Raw genomic sequence first — 18,937 nt, 5'->3', positions numbered from 1 at the left:
ATATGGAATAGTTTCGCGGATATGTGAGTCGCTCATTGACTTCTTAACTTATAAAACCCAATATGTTGCTCACGATCATGAGTGCTCATCAGAGACAAGGGTATCATCAGGAGTGCCCCAGGGAAGTGTGATAGGACCGCTATTATTCTCTATATACATAAACAATTTGGCGGGCAGGGTGGACAGCAGTCTGTGGTTGTTTGATGATGATGATGATGTTGTGCTATATGGTAAGGTATCGAAGCTGAGTGGTTGTTGGAGAATACCAGATGACTTATACAAAACTTCTAGTTGATGCAATGTTTGGATACAGGATTAGTAATGTTCTGCTGGGCACAGTCAAGTCATTGAAATAGCTGGGCGTAACATTGGAAAGTGATATGAAATGGAATAAGTAGTCGAGGATTATGGTAGGGAAGGTGAATGGTTGACTTCAGTTTATTGGGAGTATTCTAGAAAAGTGTGGTTCATCTGTAAAGGAGGCTGAATTGAATATAGGATGTTAGTGTGACATGCTTGAGTGTTTGGGATCCATATCTAGTCAGATTAAAGGTAGACATCGAAGCAGTTCAGAGGCAGGTTGCTAGACCTGTTACTGGTAGGTTCAAACAACAAGCAGGTGTTAAAGACCAGCTTCATGAACTCAAATTAGTTTCCCTGAAGGGAAGGCAACATGCTTTTCAAGGAACACTACTGAGAAAATTTAGAGAACCAGAATTTCAGTTCTACTGCCTTGAACATATATTGTGCATAAGGACCACAAAGATAAGATATGAGAAATTAAGGCTCATAAGGAAGCATACAGACAGTCGTTTTTTCCATCACTCTATTTGCAAGTGGAACAGGAGAGGAAATGACAAGTAGTGATATGGGGTACCCTCCACCAACCACTGTACGGTGTATTGCGAAGTATCTATGTAGATGTAGCTGTATGTCTAAACTGGAGATTGTTGTTTCCTCCATTGGATCCACCCTCTTACTGTCTTGCTCAACGGCCATTGTCTGCTGAATTCCCTGACCATAGGATAGCACATTGCAGCATTTTCACTGTGACATGTGATTCTATCCTTCACTGTAACATCTTAGAAACTACACTCCTGCGTGACCCGTACTAGTATGATGGAAAGTCTTGAAGATTGTTCCATTCAGTTGTCACTGACCTCAGTGCATTCTCTTGATCAATAGAATATATAGTCTAGTTAGGATGGCAGCATACTGCTGTGTGGTTGAGTGCTCCTTGAAGTCCTCCTTGGCCTTCCTGGATACTGCAGGTGCAGTATCATCAATGATGCATCAGGTTGAAAGTTCCTCAGTGTTACTTTGGAATCCAACATTCTTAATGTCTGATGACCAATACCTGCTGCATCTACACAGGGCACTTAGTCATATGACATGTATTCTGGAGTGCTCACACTACCACAGACCCAACTATCATTCATCTGTCTTTTGATTTTGTACAGTTACACAGCATACAGGTCATGACCAGTAATTTAATGTATAAGGCCACTTGACTGGTAAAGACATGTCATTTCTTGTCTCCTCCGGGTTTAGGGAGGAATTAGTGTATTATCCTACCTGTTCCTCAAGTGTCCCATTCATTTACCCACAGTTATAATTTGTGGTTTTGTATGAACTTTTTCTTATTGGGCTCCATACTAGGTAGCTTTTTACTTTAATTTCATTGCCTTTCTTTAACTAATAAAGGGCTCACCTTTTCTTGAGTATCCAAGTACAGTGGATGTATTCCTAGAATTAATTACAATGTATCATTTGTGATCATACAATAGCTGTCCATCAATGTTAGTAGTACGCCTCATTGGACTCTTTTAAGAAATGAAGATGGCTTTGTAAGCTGCAATCTGTGAGTGTAAGTGCTTGCACTACATCCTACAACTGATGCTAATATAAGGCTAGTGTTATGCTTGATTAGTTTAAAGGGAAGTTGAAATTGCCTGCTTATGATGGTTATAATTTTCTGCATCAAATTTTTCCCCCTCTCTCCTTTATATGATTTGCAGAATTAAGACAATCATCCAGGAATGCCCCTAGATATCTGGTTACTACTCTTCTAATTGTTATGTTGTTAAATTTTATTTTAGGATTTTATACTAGGTTCTGTTTCAGCAGGAGTTAATTTTTGTGAGGTGCTAGTGAAATTTGACTCTTGGACACCATCACTGCATTACATTTGTCTTCAGTTATTCTTCTGGAGTCACCACTTACGATGAACAACACGTCATCTGTGAATGCAGTCAGTCTGCGTACATTACCATCGTCACGTAACTTCGTAGTATGGGCTCCAATATTACATCCCAAAAAACTGAACCACACGCTGATCCCTTTTAATATGGTATTTATCATTACCTTTCCATGGCATATTAAATATGCATTTCTCTTACAGTAGTAGTCTGTCAATTAGTTGTAGAGTGTCATAGGACACTGAAACTCCCTGAGCTGACCAAAGAAGGGTAGCCACAATAAGTTACTGAAAATGCCTGTAATATTAATCATCTTCATTAGAGCATATGAAAAATGAATGTCCGTCACTTGCTGAATTGCCTTATTATTTCGGTCTTCATGTGACTTGCGTTCTCTAAATGTACACTGATGAGAGCTCATCCTGTGTAGCAGTCTGTAATCTTGTAATCGTTTGCATAATAGTTTTCCAGGCACATTACCAAGAACGTTCAGATGACAAATTCAGCTGTAGGATTTGGATGTCATATCCTTGTCTTGCCCTTTAAATCACACCTCGGCATTCTCCCATGGTGGAGGAGTTCCTTGCCAGAATCACTCACAAGAATTCATGTGGGTAGATATCTAATTGGTCACGTAAGGCAGGGACAGGGATCCATCTGGTTGTGGAGGTTTTTTTGTTTTTCAGTCTGAAAATTTTATTGCCTAATTTCTTGTGCCAAGTAATGCACAAGCGTATTGTTTCTGTAGCCTTCCCTTTATTGGTCATCAGAAAGCAGTGTTACAATTAGCAGGGCAGATGATCATTCCCAATTTTCTGTTACCAACCTGTCATTTCTTCTGAGCGTGAGCAAAACTCTTGATGATCATTTTTCTCACATACTATTTTGTGTGGTACGTGAAAGCAACTATCTTAATTTCATTGAGTGAGGTGTCACACTGGTTGACAGATTGATTTGCTTTCATGAAGACTAGATTTCAATATCACCCAGCCATCCCCACTTAGGTTTCCATTGAAGGCAAATAGCAGGATGGTTCTTTTGAAAAGAACGGGGTTGATTCTCGTCTTTGTACTTCGCCAATCCTAGCTCATGCAATCTCTAATGACGTTGTCATCAATAGCGTATTTAACCCGAATCATCTTTTTTTGATAAAATAGTTTAATTGATATGAATTAATAGAGGGAAACATTCCACATGGGAAAAATATATCTAAAAACAAAGATGATGTGACTTACCAAACGAAAGCGCTGGCACGTCGATAGACACACAAACAAACACAAACATACACACAAAATTCAAGCTTTTGCAACAAACTGTTGCCTCATCAGGAAAGAGGGAAGGAGAGGGAAAGACGAAAGGATGTGGGTTTTAAGGGAGAGGGTAAGGAGTCATTCCAATCCCGGGAGCGGAAAGACTTACCTTAGGGGGAAAAAAGGACGGGTATACACTCGCACACACACACATATCCATCCACACATATACAGACACAAGCAGACATATTTAAAGACCAATGCACCTGGTCTTTAAATATGTCTGCTTGTGTCTGCATATGTGTGGATGGATATGTGTGTGTGTGTGTGTGTGTGTGTGTGTGTGTGTGTGTGTGTGTGCGTGTGTGCGTGTGTGCGAGTGTATACCCGTCCTTTTTTCCACCTAAGGTAAGTCTTTCCGCTCCCGGGATTGGAATGACTCCTTACCCTCTCCCTTAAAACCCACATCCTTTCGTCTTTCCCTCTCCTTCCCTCTTTCCTGATGAGGCAACAGTTTGTTGCGAAAGCTTGAATTTTGTGTGTATGTTCGTGTGTCTATCGACGTGCCAGTGCTTTCGTTTGGTAAGTCACATCATCTTTGTTTTTAGATATAAATAGTTTAATTGGATAGATAAAAAATCTACTTGCCAAGCGGCAGCAGAATACATACATATAAGAAGGTTATAATTAGGCATGGTTTCGGAACCAGTGGCTCCTTCTTCAGGAAGGAGTGTTGAAGGGGAAGGAAGAGGGATGAAGGAAAAAGACTGGAGAGGTCTTGGAAAATGTGTGGATTTCGGGAAAGTCACCCAGAACCGCAGGTCAGGGGAGGCTTACCGCATCTTCTCATCCTGTGCAGTAAGCCTCACCTGACGTGAGGTTCTGGGTGATTTTCCTGAAATCTACCCCTTTTTCTAGACTTCTCCATTCGTTTTCCTTCCCCCTCTTCCTTCCCCTTCAATCCTTCTGCCTGAAGGATGAGCCATTGGCTCCAAAAGCATGCTTAATTATACTGAAGAGCCAAAGAAACTGGTACACCTGCCTAATATTGGGTAGTGCCACCACGAGCACGCAGAAGTGCTGCAAGTTGACATGGCATGGACTTGACTAAAGTCTGAAGTAGTGCTGGAGGGAACTGACACCATGAATCCTTCAGGGCTGTCCATAAATCCATAAGAGTACAACAGGGTGGAGATCTCTTGTAAACAGCACATTGCAAGGCATCCTAGATATGCACAATAATGTTCATGCCGGGGAGTTTGGTGGCCAGCGAAAGTGTTTAAACTCAGAAGAGTGTTCCTGTAGCCACTCTGTAGCAATTCTGGATGTGTTGGGTGTTGCATTGTCCTGCTGGAATGGTTTACATATGTCAGAATGCACAATAGACATGAATGGATATAGGTGATGAGACAGGGTGCTTACATATGTGTCACTTATCAGTCATATCTAGAGTTATCAGGAGTCCCATATCACTCCAACTGCACATGCCCACACCATTACAGAGCCTCCATCAGCTTGAACAGTCCCCTGATGACATGTAGGGTCCATGGATTCATGAGGTCGTCTCCATATCCATACACTCTAATGGTTTTGGAGACATGAGAAGTGGTGCAAAACTGGATTGTGAACTTCACGCTTGTCTTTCAACAGTTGATTTACTTGAAATGTTTAGCCGATCCTCTTCTCTGGATATGTGGCTGCATCATTCTCCACAACTTCTTCTCCGAAAAAATAATGCCGCTTAGAGGAACTAAAACTGCTCTCTCTCTCTCAATAGAAATAACTCTGTACCCTCATACTTTCAGTTCAGTTCAGGTGTATTTTCATCTCCACAAGTTTCACATATAAGCATACAAACTCTCGCAAGTCAACTGTGCCGATACCCATTAGATACAACTAAATATAATTACATTGTGATGGGTTTAATAACCACCAGAAATTCAAAAGACAGGTCTTGTTTCTATCAAGTCTAACACCAAGATTAAGTGAGAGTCTCTAGACAAATCATGTTTCAATTGTCTATAACAATCACAATTACTCTCCTGCCAAGGAATAATACATAGTTACTCCTTGCATCCTCCATACAGTTCTATGGCGCCAGTGTCGTTTGACACAGCTCTTGTCTTCTCACGATAAACGTCCATCCTGCACACACAGACATGTGTTGCACAGTAAATAGGCTCTCTCTCTCATAGTTATCTTTAAAACATCATGTGTTCGAGGCAGCAGAAGGTCGAGTGGTTCCAGAATTTACATGGAAATTCTCGAATCACTACAACACGTCCATCAACTTGATACAATTTGAAATGAGACACGTCCAACCAGGCAACATCCAGTCATCAACAGACCATCGTTAGTATTGACGGGCCCAGGCAAGGTGTAAAGCTTTGTGTTGTGCATTCATCAAGGGTACACGAGTGGGCCTTCGGCTGTGAAAGCCCATACCAGTGATGTTTCATTGAATGATTTGCATGTTGTTGTTGATGGCCCAGCACTGAAATCTGCAGCAATGTGTGGAAGGGTTGCATTTCTGTCATGTTGAATGATTCTCTTCAGTCATCTTGTTCCCGTTGTTGCAGGATCTTTTTCCAGCTGCAGCAATGTCGGAGATTTAGTATTTTACTGTATTCCTGATATTCATGGTACACTTGTGAAATGGGAGATTCTGTGTCCCATCACTCATGCGCCGACTATGACACCAAGTTGAAACTAACTTAAATCTTGATAGCATGCAATTGTTAGCAGCAGTAACTGATGTAACAACTGCACCAGACACTTGTTGTCTTATATAGGTGTTGCTGACGGCAGCACTGTATTCTACCTGTCTACATATCTCTGTGTTTGAATATGCATGCTTTGTGCATTGTACTTTATGTTGCTGCAGCAATGGCAGAGTTTAATCTCATTGGGGTCATCGCTCCAATCTATAAATTACATACATAACCTCGAATTCCACTCATCAGCCCCTTACTATCCTTGTGTGAACCGTCTATTAGTTGGACCTATTATTAGTAATTTTCACCATAGAAGGACAAATATTTGGCTGTGTCACCATTTCTGTCTAACTCTCCAGTATTCTGATTTTGAGTTGCTTATAACGTGCTAATGGTCTTACATCACCACTCATCGAGCAAATTATGTCTGAACAAAATTTCTGCTACGTAGCTGCCCAGCCGTGCTAAAAAAATCAATTTTAATCACTTTGTTGGTACAACATAGTACTAGACTTTAATGTCAACTATATTGTTTTACCTGAGTGGTGTTCCTATGATTTTACTTACTTCACATGGATTTAGTAACTGTAATTTGATCAATAGTAGTGATATCTGCTCACTGTTGTCAATGTTATGATCTTATTGACATAAATTGTCTTTCTGTCTGCCAGAGATTTTTTTGCACTGCTGCATTACTTTATTACACACTTAGTAGCAGTAATGTTTTTATCAGCCTTAGTTTTTTCTTGTGTCTTGTAAACTTCTGCTTCAGTGCTTCATTTATCATGTGGCCATACTTGCTATTCTTGTTAGTGGTGGTGGTATGGTATTCTGCCTTATGGCAGGTCTTGTCATTAGTTAAGCCTCTTCCACTTTTGTCTGTCCATAGCCAGTCTTTTCATTTCTGAATATTTGTCTCCTTCGATATTGTCCAGCATTTGATAACTTCTTTTTCCTCTTCCCCTTTTTCCCTGCACCATTCCTTCTATTCTTTCCTTCAATAAACAGTCCCTCCAATCCAGTTCCGTTTTCTCTTCCTGTTTCTTTCTTCTCAAACTCTTGTTAATACTTCTTCATTCCTTACTCAGTCTTCCCATTTCACTTTTTCCTATCTCCTCCATATCCACATCTGTAGTGCCTCCAGTCTTCTTTCATCAGTGTCCAGGTCTCCACAACATTCAGTGCAACCCTCCAGATGTAACATTTGCCAAGTCTTTTCCTCAGATCTTTGTTTAGTGGTTCACAAAGTAATTTCTGTTTTCTCTTGAATCCTTCTTTTGCCATTGCAGTTCTTTTCATAATTTATGTTGAGCAATACATATCATACGTTATTACACTTCAGAAATAATTGAAGTTAATAACATATAAAAATAAATTTACTCCTCTAAAGTGAGGATTTTTAAAAAGGAGCATAGAGTGATTATTTTATAGCCACATCAATAAAGTGCTGAAGAAAATTACAGATATGTGTTGTAGTAGACAGATGTGCCAGCAGCTATATTGAAAATACTTACGAATGACCTTTCACAGAAAACTGTTTAAAATATCACAGTATGATTGCTGTCTATGAATTACAGTTTTTTTTAATCAAAATTTGTTTTCATATTTCAGGTAACTGAAACAGTTAGTCGTCGAAACCTGTTTGAAGCAGAATTCCTAGTAGCTCTTTGCAGATACCTTTTGCTTCAGGGATACACAGAAAGTGAAATTACTATACTGACAACTTACTCTGGGCAGATGTATTACATGAGGAAAGTAAGTACTGTGGAGAGATGTATTACATGAGGACAATGAGTGATAATGAATAATATAATCTTGATGTATTGTGGAATGTATATTATTTTTCACTTCCATGAAAAGTACATGGATAAAAGAAAATGAAAATCAGCAGAGGAGAGACAAGACAATGTTATCTAATGTCACTCTCATTTGATGGTCTCACCTGATGCAGTTTGTCATTGAAAATACTTCATATTCAGGATATAACATAAATATGATTATTTGAATGTAGGCTTTCCCGGCGTGTACTGCTGATGAAATCTTCTCAGCCTTCCATCTGGATGACTGCGCTCAGATTCTGCTACTTTTTGATGAATGTCGTTCTCATTGACTTCAACTTATGGTGAAATGTCGGTGACGCGTGGGTATCCCATCTACAAGGGTAGTTTGGAAAATAAGTTTGGTAATAAAAAAGGAATCAAATACACATAGCGAAACCAATTTATTTCACAAAAATCTATAACACTTCCATTACTTTTCAGTGTAGCCCACATAATTTTCCAGGTATTTCTCACAGTATGATGTGAGTTTACGTACTCCTTTGTAATAGAATGTGTTGTCAACCATGTGGTAACGTCATCGTTGTTGAATCACTTACCACCAAGGGACGGCTTCAGATGCTGAAAGAGATGAAAATTGCAAGGAGGGAGGTTGGGGCTAACCAGAGGATGACCGGAAACTTCCCAGCCAAAGCTCTGAAGGAGTTGTTTTATTACATTTGCAGTGTGTAATTGGGCATTGTCATGAATGGAAACCATACCTTTTGAGAGCAATCTTTGTGCTTGTTCTGGATTGCACTGTGCAATTTCTTGAGCATCTCACAATAAACATCCTTACTGTATATTTCATCTTGTGGTAAAAAATCAGTCACCAACCAGTTCATCAGAAACCACAGGTGGATGTCCACATCACTCTTCGTCATGCATTTGATCATACCCTTCCTTAACCTGTCAGACCTGTCTTCTCACCATTGAAGCACGTATTGCATCTTCTCCGTAAACCTCACAGATTTCTCAATGAAAATCACTTGGTTTAATGTTATTAGCATTCAAAAAATGAATCACAGATCTCAGTTCACCACGGTGGGATTTTTGATCAATGGTGCCATTACAAACAATCACTACGAATGACACACAACACAGAGCAAGCACAAAATGGGGTCAATTATTTCTTCTTGAACCAGAGGTACTACTGCACATGAGCAGAACTGCTGTCGTAGTGGTGCTGTGGAATAAAATCGTAACAGAACTTACTTTCCAAGCTACCCTTGTATATAGCTGAGTAATAGCATTCTCTCCCCACCCCTTTCTCCGGCATGAGGGCTAGTGAGGGGGCGGCACACGGGTGTGGATGGTCAGTTACACTTATGGCATCTTCTGTCTTGGCCAGACTCAAGTGTCAACTGCTGGGCATGATCTCAGCATATAGCTGCTAGTTTAGGGTTCCATTCCAAACTTAACTGGTAGCCCTCATCAGTGTTGATGAGCTTGTCATGCAGTCTTATCTCAGTTAATTCTTTGATGATGCTCTCCCAGAAGCTAGTATCTTGGCACAACATTTTTGTTTTTTTTTTGTACTCGAACATATGTCCCTACTTGAGGCCGTGTCTGCCACTGCCGATTTCTTTACCCCTCAGATGTACACGTTTAACGTGTTCCCGGCAGTGCTGTGAAAGCTGTGTTTGCCCAGTGTACTGGCGGCCACATTCGCAAGCGATACTGTGTATACCAGGTATTTGCAGTTGTAATTTGTCCTTCACCAAGCGAAACAAATCTTTCATTTTTTTCTGCTGTTTGAAGGCTGGCGTGGATATTGTTTCTTCTCAGGATTTTGGCTGAGGGAGGCCCAATATAGGGGATAAAAGCAAGCTTATCTTCTTTGCGAGTGGCTGTGTAATTCGTTTTCTTCAATGCACATCTGATATGCACTTCACTGTAACCATTTTGGCAAAACATATTGCTAAGGTGTTGCAGCTGAGCTGGGAGGCTGTCTTTGTCGCAGATAGCATGTGTGCTGTAAACTAGCATCATTAGAGTGGCCCACCACAGCGCCGGGCGATTATAGCTCAGTACATGAAGAAATAGATCTGTGCAGGTCTTCTTTCTGTAGACTGAATGTCCCGGGGTACTGTCTGCTTTTCTTTTTATTGCAAATATGACAACAGCAGAATGCAAAGTGCTAAGAGAAATGAAAACACCATAGTTCTTCCTGCTGACAAAGGCATTATCTCCGTTCTACTATACGCTCATGTCTGTCACCTGAAACTACACCCTCTGCTGCAGGATCTGGCCTACTTCCATATTTCCATTGTAGTATGTTATCTATCCACAGTCCAAGAAATTTAGTTTCAGTGACCTGTTCAATAACATTATTGTCCATGGTAAGAAATTTAGTTTCAGTGACGTATTCCATAACATTATTGTCTATGACAAATAGTTGTATGTATGATGTATGGCTCTTTGATGGGCAGAATGTCACATGAGCTGTTTAATACATGTTAAGGAAAATGTTGTTATCACAGCACAAGTGCAGGAGGCTTTCACTGCTGTCAACTCTGTTGGCTCTTTTCTGCCTTGGAAAAATGTTAGAAAAGAGGAGGTTTATATTATCAGTGAATAATAAAGTTACTGTTGAAGATATGTTTTCTGTGAAATTGCTAATAAAGGAAAAAAAAGAGGGGTAGTCTAAAGTTGAGCCTTTGGGGCTCACGAGGTTACTGTTGTATCTGAATAAGTTTTCATTGCATCATGGGTTGCTGTTTCTACCAGCTGCTCTTTATTTGATACATGTGACTGAAAGCACTCATTGCAGACTCCTCTTAGACCATAGGCATCCTGTTTGGGTAGGAGCTGAGTGTGTGACTGGATCATATTCCTTTGTAAGATGAATAAAAAAGTCCACGAGCATAATATTTTTCATTAAATGGATGTTGTTTCTGGTCAGGAAATTAAAAGAGCCTCATTGATTTATTTATTTATTTCCCCAAATGGCAAACTATATTGTGCTGTTAGTTGGGAATCACTGTCAGGAAAGACCGCTTCTCAGGTACATACAATTTTTTTCAGTTAATTTAGGTGCATTTCAGATGATGGAGGCAGGCTGTGCTGTTTGCCCAGTGCTCACAGGGAGACATCAAACCTACTTGTTACATACATCCTCCCAGAATAGCACAGGGCTTTTGTAGATTCAATTTGGTTGCTAATATTTTCTGGATATTATGGTCACATAAATTTATCTTCTAGAGCTGGTCTTGCTATTCACTCCCAGCTAGCAGTTTCTTCACCATGTCGGATCTCCTTCTTCGGACCTTTTGTGAATTAACTGGAAAAAGAACTGAGTTCTCTCCTCAAACAACTTAAAGTGTTCATAACCAGAGCTCTATCAGTTCAACCATATATTGTCATATTAACCATCAATACAGTGTACATCGATAATCCAAAACATTGTGACCACTGTCCATCACAACACTGAATGCCGCCTGGTGGCATTGCAGGCTTGTGACATGTAACAAAAGTATGCAAGTGGAACAGACACAGACAGAGGATCACCCCAGCAAAGACGTGGGCTTCAAATTGGAAATTCATTGAGGTAAGTGACTTTGACAAAGGGCGTATTGTTATTACACGGAGCCAGTGAATGAATATCTTGAAAACGGTGAAGCTGGTCAACTGTTCACATGCTACTGTTGTGAGCATCTATGGAAAGAGGTAAGAGGACAGTGAAACTACCACTTGGCGCTAAAAAGTTGAACATCCAAGAGTCTTCACAGAATGTGAGGTTTGGAGGCTTGTCTGATCTGTAAAGTAGGATAGATGATGATCTGAGACATCTGTACTGAAGGAGAACAATGCTGGTGCATGCACAAGTGTTTCAGAGGGCACTGTGCATTGTACATTGTTGAACATGGAGCTCTGCAGCAGACCAACCCTACATGTTCACATGCCAGTGCAATGACATCGTCAATTACAATTGCAGTGGGTGCAGGACCACCGGAATTAAACTGTCAGTCAATGGATAAATCACATTTTTGCTATACTAGGTCGATGGTCATTTGGACAAACACCGTCATCGAGTTGAACGGCGGCTTGAAATGTGCAGCACACCATGGGCACAGGGTGGTGGGAGCAGTATTATGCTGTGGGAGACATTCTCCTGTGCTTGAATGTGATGTGTGGTAGTAAATGAAGACACGCTGACAGCTGTGAACCACCTGTGTCCCTTCGTGCTTGATGTCTTCCCTAATGGCAGTGTCATCTTTCAGCAGTGTGGTTGCCAGGAGCCAGAACCATGCTACAGTGGTTTGAGGAGCATTATAGTGAACTCATGTTGATGCCTCAGTGACCAAATTCACCTGATGGAACCCATCTGGGTTGCAGTCGGGTGCCGTCACTGAGTACACAAATCAACAGACTGTTATTATGCGAATAATGTGACCTGTGCATAGACATCTAATGCCACGTACCTCCCCAAACCTACCAACAAACTGTCAGATACCTGATATGCAGAGTCAGTGATGTATTTCATTCCAAAGATGAACCAACAAGTTATTAAGCAGATGGTCATAATGTTTTGGTTCATCAGTGTACTTTACAATGAGCACTAGGTTCCTCCTCCTCTCCGGGGCATATACAATAAAGCAAGTTCAGTACATTACATTTTGACTAATGTTCGTTGCTAATGACAGAGTAGGATGGTGCAGTGGTTAGCACACTGGACTAGCATTTTGGAGGACGATGGTTCAAACTTGCGTCCAGCCATCCTGATTTAGGTTTTCTGTGATTTTCTTAAATTTCTTCAGGCAAATGCCAGGATGGTTCCTTTGAAAGGGCACAGCCAACTACCTTCCCTGTCCTTCCCTAATCCGATGGAATGGATGACCTCACTGTTTGGTCCCCTCCCCCATATTAGTGAGCCAACCAACCACACATTGCTAATGAGGGCTCTTTGGTTATTCCTTGGTGTTCCACCGTAATGCCTTCCATCAATGGCTGCAAGGAATAACATGACCTTCACAGCAAATGACAATATGTATTCACCACTCATGCCCACAGGAGGTGCAACTGTTAGGTGGAATGGCAAGCAGCAGATTGCTGCTTCCATACCATGTGACAGTGGCATTCTAATCTGAGCTGCTGGAGATGATGCTCGTGTGTGTGAGATGTGCTTGCTTGTGTGAATGTGTGTGTATGTATTTCTCTTTCTTTTTCTGACGAAGGCTGTGGCTGAAAGCTCTTTCTGTAAGCGCCTTTTAGTTGTGCCTGTTTCCAACTTTGTGTCATCTTTATCATAAGTAGCACTGTATCTTTTTGTTTCATTGTTAATATTAGAATTTGGATTTTTCAGTGTAGTGTAGACTAGCATAATACACACTGAAATTTATGTCATTGTGTTTATCTTAACTGTTTCATCATTGCTGCTGCCTTAAATTTTCAGCTGAAAAGGGAATCTGGTGCACTTCAGAATGTCCAAATAACAGTTGTAGATAACTTCCAGGGGGAAGAAAACAAAATAATTCTATTGTCATTGGTGAGGAGCAATGAGGATGCCAACATTGGTTTTCTTAAAGTTGAAAATAGAGTATGTGTCGCTCTCTCTAGAGCTAAAGAAGGCTTTTACATGATTGGTAAGTTATGTTTTAATTGTGAATGGCTCACCATTTGGCTAAAAAACAAATTGTGTTTATTGTTGTGATTTTCGTATGGTTAAATAATGCAATTTTAAAGGAAATTTAGTTCACCATGCTAGTTCAAGTTAATATAAGTAGAAGGGAGATTAGAGCTTGACATCCCTTTGATGACAAATTCATTCATTGGAACACAAGCTTGGCTAGGGGAAGAGGGGGAAAGAAATTGGCCAATCTCTTTAACAGGAAGCGTGCCAGCATTCACCTTTAGCAATTTAGAGAAATAACAAAAAATTAAAATTTGGATGGCTGGGCGGGTTTAAACTGCTGTCTGCTGGAACATAAGTCCGGTGTGTTACAAGAGATGGTTGTACAAAATCAGAAGGAATGAAGGAACAGAAACAATGAAAATGAATAAAATGTATTTAAAAATTATAACACCATTAGGAAAATTGAGGAGAGAGAGAGAGAGAGAGAGAGAGAGAGAGAGAGAGAGAGACGGACGAATAAATCTTTGTGTGTGACACTTAATAACTGCATTTAAAATGGACAAATAAGTAAATATGAGATGGATAAATCTTTGTGTGGGGGGATTTAGCAACTGCATTTAAAATGAATAACTAAGTAAATTTATTGTGACTTGATCAGAAATACTTGGACACTCCAAAGCATACGACAAAAAATCTTGTGTTTTTAATGAATTTGGATATATGTTTTATCTGTCTTCCCAATGAAATATAAACCTTATAATAAAGTATATGTTATTTCATATAGTGATAGTGTCAGGGCTCTCACAAAAAGTAATACTAATAAATAATTGGATAGCTTCAGTGTAGTGTGTCACATGTGTGATTGAGTAGTTAGTGTCTTGTAAGTAAGTCAATAAATGATGAATAACATGAACTATAAACACACTTTGTGTTTGCACTGCTGCCTTGACTTTAATTTTTGGATCGCTTGATAAGTGTGTATCATCAGAAATTAAAACATAAATTGAAATTATTTTGAGAGCTAGACTTACTTTTTTCCACAATTTCTTTTCATTTTCATATTATGACAAAGTGCATTGAGGAACTTAATTAGAAATAACCACCATATGAAGAAAATGTTCTTGTCACCATAGTAAGTCGGATACTTTAGCATTTCACTTGATAGAATGTTACCAGACCTTGTAATGCCAGTTGGCATGACAGACAAGCACAGGATGGGTAAGATTCGTGATATAGGCACATTTGTAGTGGCCATATTGTGAGTACCTAATGAATGCCCATCTCCATTTTGGGGGTTGTTCAAACAGTGCCCTTTTCTCATGCTAATGTGTCGCTACTAATTCAGTTCAGGAATACCCACATCTGCTAGTCGTCTTCTGCAGTTGCAGTAGACTATTTCAAATTGTAACAGAAAACAGGTGGATCAGCATAAGCAAATCGCTTGCCAATTCAGTGCTGGACGACACCACCACCACCACCACCAACAGCAACAACAACTAGTAAGTAGCTATGTGATCCCTGAACCATATTGTTGTGGTATGCATTAGGGACTGTCTGACACATGTACTACAGCTCATTGCACGTCAAAAGATACAGAGATTAGCATAGATAAAGGGCAGGCAAAGAGCCGTCCGTGGGCCACATTTGGCCTGCTAAGAGTTTTTGAGTGGCCTGCCATGACAGCCAGAGAAATCCACTTTTACCGAGGCTTCCATCCTATGTGCGACCCAACTTTTCTACTAGGATGGCCACACCATTACCCGTGTACAATTCAGGTACTAATCACACAAACCGAGTTGGCATTCAGTTTGGTGGCTGATGGTAGTGCACAGAAAGGTATTTCCCCTTTATGATTACTCCCATCAGTCACTACGCCGAATGTCAACTTGGTTTCCGCATATAGTATGATGCACACTGTTTTTCTGGTTGATCTGGTGTACTTGTATATGCAACAGTAAATATATAAATTTCCAGCTTTAATCAGTCATCAATGTCATTTGTTTAATGAAGAAACACACATTTTTTTGTTATCACTGTAACTGAAGCAGTGTTGATTGTGTCGTGAAACAATAGACATATATGAGTACAATATGAGAAGAATTACGAAACAAAACATAGCAAATTTGGCAGCAGACTTTCCAAGGAAGAACACAAGACAAAAACTGTGGATTTTTGTGAAAAGGCTGAGGAAGTAACAATCATTGTTTACAAAGCAGTTAACACATCAAAATAGTGCCACAAAAGCAGGTTTCTTGGTAACCCATAATTTAGGTAAATGCAACAAGCCGGGTGTTTTTTTTTTTTTTTTTTTTTTTTTTTTTTTTTTTTTTTTTTTTTTTTTTTTCCCAGACGATGAGTGTGTGGTACAGAGTACAAGCATATTGTGTCCCGATCTTGCAAGCAGTTCATAATCAAGAAGGACTATAGTGCAGTCCAAGGACTCAGTTTTGATGAACTCACATAATAACTGAAGACTGAGCAAAGGTTTTGTTTGGTCTTTATTGGCATTGGGTGGGAGCACAGATAACTAAGACATTGCACAATTATTTGTCTTTATCCATTGAGTTAATGAAAATTTCGTCATCACAGATGAGTTAATTGGCCTACAGTCAATGACAAATAGAACCACTGGTCAGGACATACTCAAGCGTGCTGTGAATTGTGTGGAGAAAAGTGGGTTCTCCAGGAACAAAACTGCAAGCAATATGACCAAAGGGGCCAGAGTGTTCTGTGGGAAAGTTGTAGGTACGGCTAAGTTTTCTTTGTTAAGAAAAAAAAGAAAAAAAAAGAGGTTACATGCACAAGACACAGACAGTGATATATTGTCTTTTCATTGCATTTTGCATCAGGAGAGCTTTTTAAAGCAGTGCTGGATTTAATGCATGTGGTAGAAGTTGATGGTATTGTTGGTGTGTTGCATGCAACCAGAGCGAGGTTGCTGCACCATTGACAGTTCATATTGTTTCTTGAGGATGTAGAGGCACAGAGGTAAAACGTGATGTACCACATCGGTGTGAATTGGTTGAGCCTTGGCAGTGTTACGAGTCTGTGCATTGCAGAATGAAATAGTCTTATTTCTGAGCACAAATCAGATATCTTACGATTTTGTGAGAAGGGGAGACACGAGATATTTTCACCCTGCTATATCTGAGAAATTGAATGGATGGATGTGACGTAGCAGGGAAAGAAGTTGTTTGCACATAAAATGTGGGAACATGTAACATCTTTCAAAGCACAACAAGGAAAGGCATGCAGGTAAAAGCAATTTAAGCGTTTCCCTTCATTAGGAATACACAATGTGCCTGAATGTGTTTCTGGTAATATTAAGGGTCCCCTGCAGAGTATGGAGGAGCAGGTCACAAGATTTCAGGACTGTAAGAAAATTGAACCCAAGTTTCATGTGCTCTCTTATCCCTTCACTGCAGCTGATGTTGACACAGCACCTGAGGACGCAAGCTTGAACTTATTGGCATGTGGTCAGATTGCACTGTGAAAGCAATGTTTAATGCTGTGACATTACTTGACTTTTTGTCCTGATTCTACTCTTGAAGTAGTTTTGTGGGTGTAAGTTCTTTTGGCTCTATGTATATTTCTGAGCAAAGTTTTTCTTGCTTCAAGATGTTTGTTGTTGTGGTCTTCAGTCCTGAGACTGGTTTGATGCAGCTCTCCACACTAATCTATCCTGTGCAAGCTTCTTCATCTCCCAGTACCTTCTGCAACCTACATCCTTCTGAATCTGCTTAGTGTATTCATCTCGTGGTCTCCCTCTACGATTTTTACCCTCCACACTGCCCTCCAATGCTAAATTTGTGATCCCTTGATGCTTCAGGACATGTCCTACCAGCCGATCCCTTCTTCTAGTCAAGTTGTGTCGCAAACTTCTCATCTCCCCAATCCTATTCAATACCACCTCATTAGTTACGTGATCTACCCACCTAATCTTCAACATTCTTCTGTAGCACCACATTTCGAAAGCTTCTATTCTCTTCTTGTCCAAACTATTTATCGTCCATACTTCACTTCCATACATGGCTACACTTCATACAAATACTTTCAGAAACGACTTCCTGACACTTAAATCTATACTCGATGTTAACAAATTTCTCTTGTTCAGAAACGCTTTCCTTGCCATTGCCAGTCTACATTTTATATCCTCTCTGCTTCGACCATCATCAGTTATTTCGCTCCCCAAATAGCAAAACTCCTTTACTACTTTAAGTGTCTCATTTCCTAATCTAATTCCCTCAGCATCGCCCGACTTAATTTGACTACATTCCATTATCATTGTTTTGCTTTTGTTGATGTTCGTTTTATATCCTCCTTTCAAGACACTGTCCATTCCATTCAACTGCTCTTCCAAGTCCTTTGCTGTCTCTGACAGAATTACAATGTCATCGGCAAACCTCAAAGTTTTTATTTCTTCTCCCTGGATTTTAATACCTACTCAAAATTTTTCTTTTGTTTCCTTTACTGCTTGCTCAATATACAGATTGAATAACATCGGGAGAGGCTGCAACCCTGTCTCACTCCCTTCCCAACCACTGCTTCCCTTTCATGCCCCTCGACTCGTATGACTGCCATCTGGTTTCTGTACAAATTGTAAAATACCTTTCGCTCCCTGTATTTTACCCCTGCCACCTTTAGAATTTGAAAGAGAGTATTCCAGTCAACATTGTCAAAAGCTTTCTCTAAGTCTACAAATGCTAGAAACGTAGGTTTGCCTTTCCTTAATCTTTCTTCTAAGATAAGTCGTAAGGTCAGTATTGCCTCACGTGTTCCAACATTTCTACGGAATCCAAACTGATCTTCCCCGAGGTCAGCTTGTACCAGTTTTTCCATTCATCTGTAAAGAATTCGTGTTACTATTTTGCAGCTGTGACTTATTAAACTGATAGTTTGGTAATTTTCACATCTGTCAACACCTGCTTTCTTTGGGATTGGAATTATTATATTCTTCTTGAAGTCTGAGGGTATTTCGCCTGTCTTGTACATCTTGCTCACCAGATGGAAGAGTTTTGTCAGGACTGGCTCTCCCAAGGCCGTCAGTAGTTCTAATGGAATGTTGTCTACTCCCGGGGCCTTGTTTCGACTCAGGTCTTTCAGTGCTCTGTCAAACTCTTCACCCAGTATCGTATCTCCCGTTTCATCTACATCTACATCCTCTTCCATTTCCATAATATTGTCCTCAAGTACATCGCCCTTGTATAGATCAACATGAGCATATATAGAGGCTCCTGGACAGACATTATCTAGCATGTGGTGATTATCTTAACAAGGAATCTCATTCCTGATACTTTTTTTTTATTTTTTTTTTTTATTTTTATTTTTTTTAAGGAAAGTAGAAAAGGGTGACAAATAATTGAAATTATCTATAAATAAACTG

At 40.0% G+C, this 18,937-nt stretch overlaps 1 protein-coding gene across 1 annotated transcript in view; it reads left to right on the top strand.

The window, feature by feature from the left end:
* Window positions 1–18,937, top strand: part of LOC124775060 (NFX1-type zinc finger-containing protein 1-like) — a 439,199-nt gene that overhangs the window by 184,497 nt on the left and 235,765 nt on the right. The window contains exons 6-7 of the mRNA XM_047249854.1: window positions 7,774–7,917; window positions 13,375–13,564. Coding sequence (XP_047105810.1) covers window positions 7,774–7,917; window positions 13,375–13,564 — 334 coding nt within the window. The remainder of the gene's footprint in view (window positions 1–7,773; window positions 7,918–13,374; window positions 13,565–18,937) is intronic.

This window comes from Schistocerca piceifrons, chromosome 2 (assembly GCF_021461385.2).
Source record: "Schistocerca piceifrons isolate TAMUIC-IGC-003096 chromosome 2, iqSchPice1.1, whole genome shotgun sequence".
Taxonomy (NCBI): domain Eukaryota; kingdom Metazoa; phylum Arthropoda; class Insecta; order Orthoptera; family Acrididae; genus Schistocerca; species Schistocerca piceifrons.
Note: the sequence above shows the minus strand (reverse complement) of the source record. Positions and strands in the feature narration are given on the sequence as shown.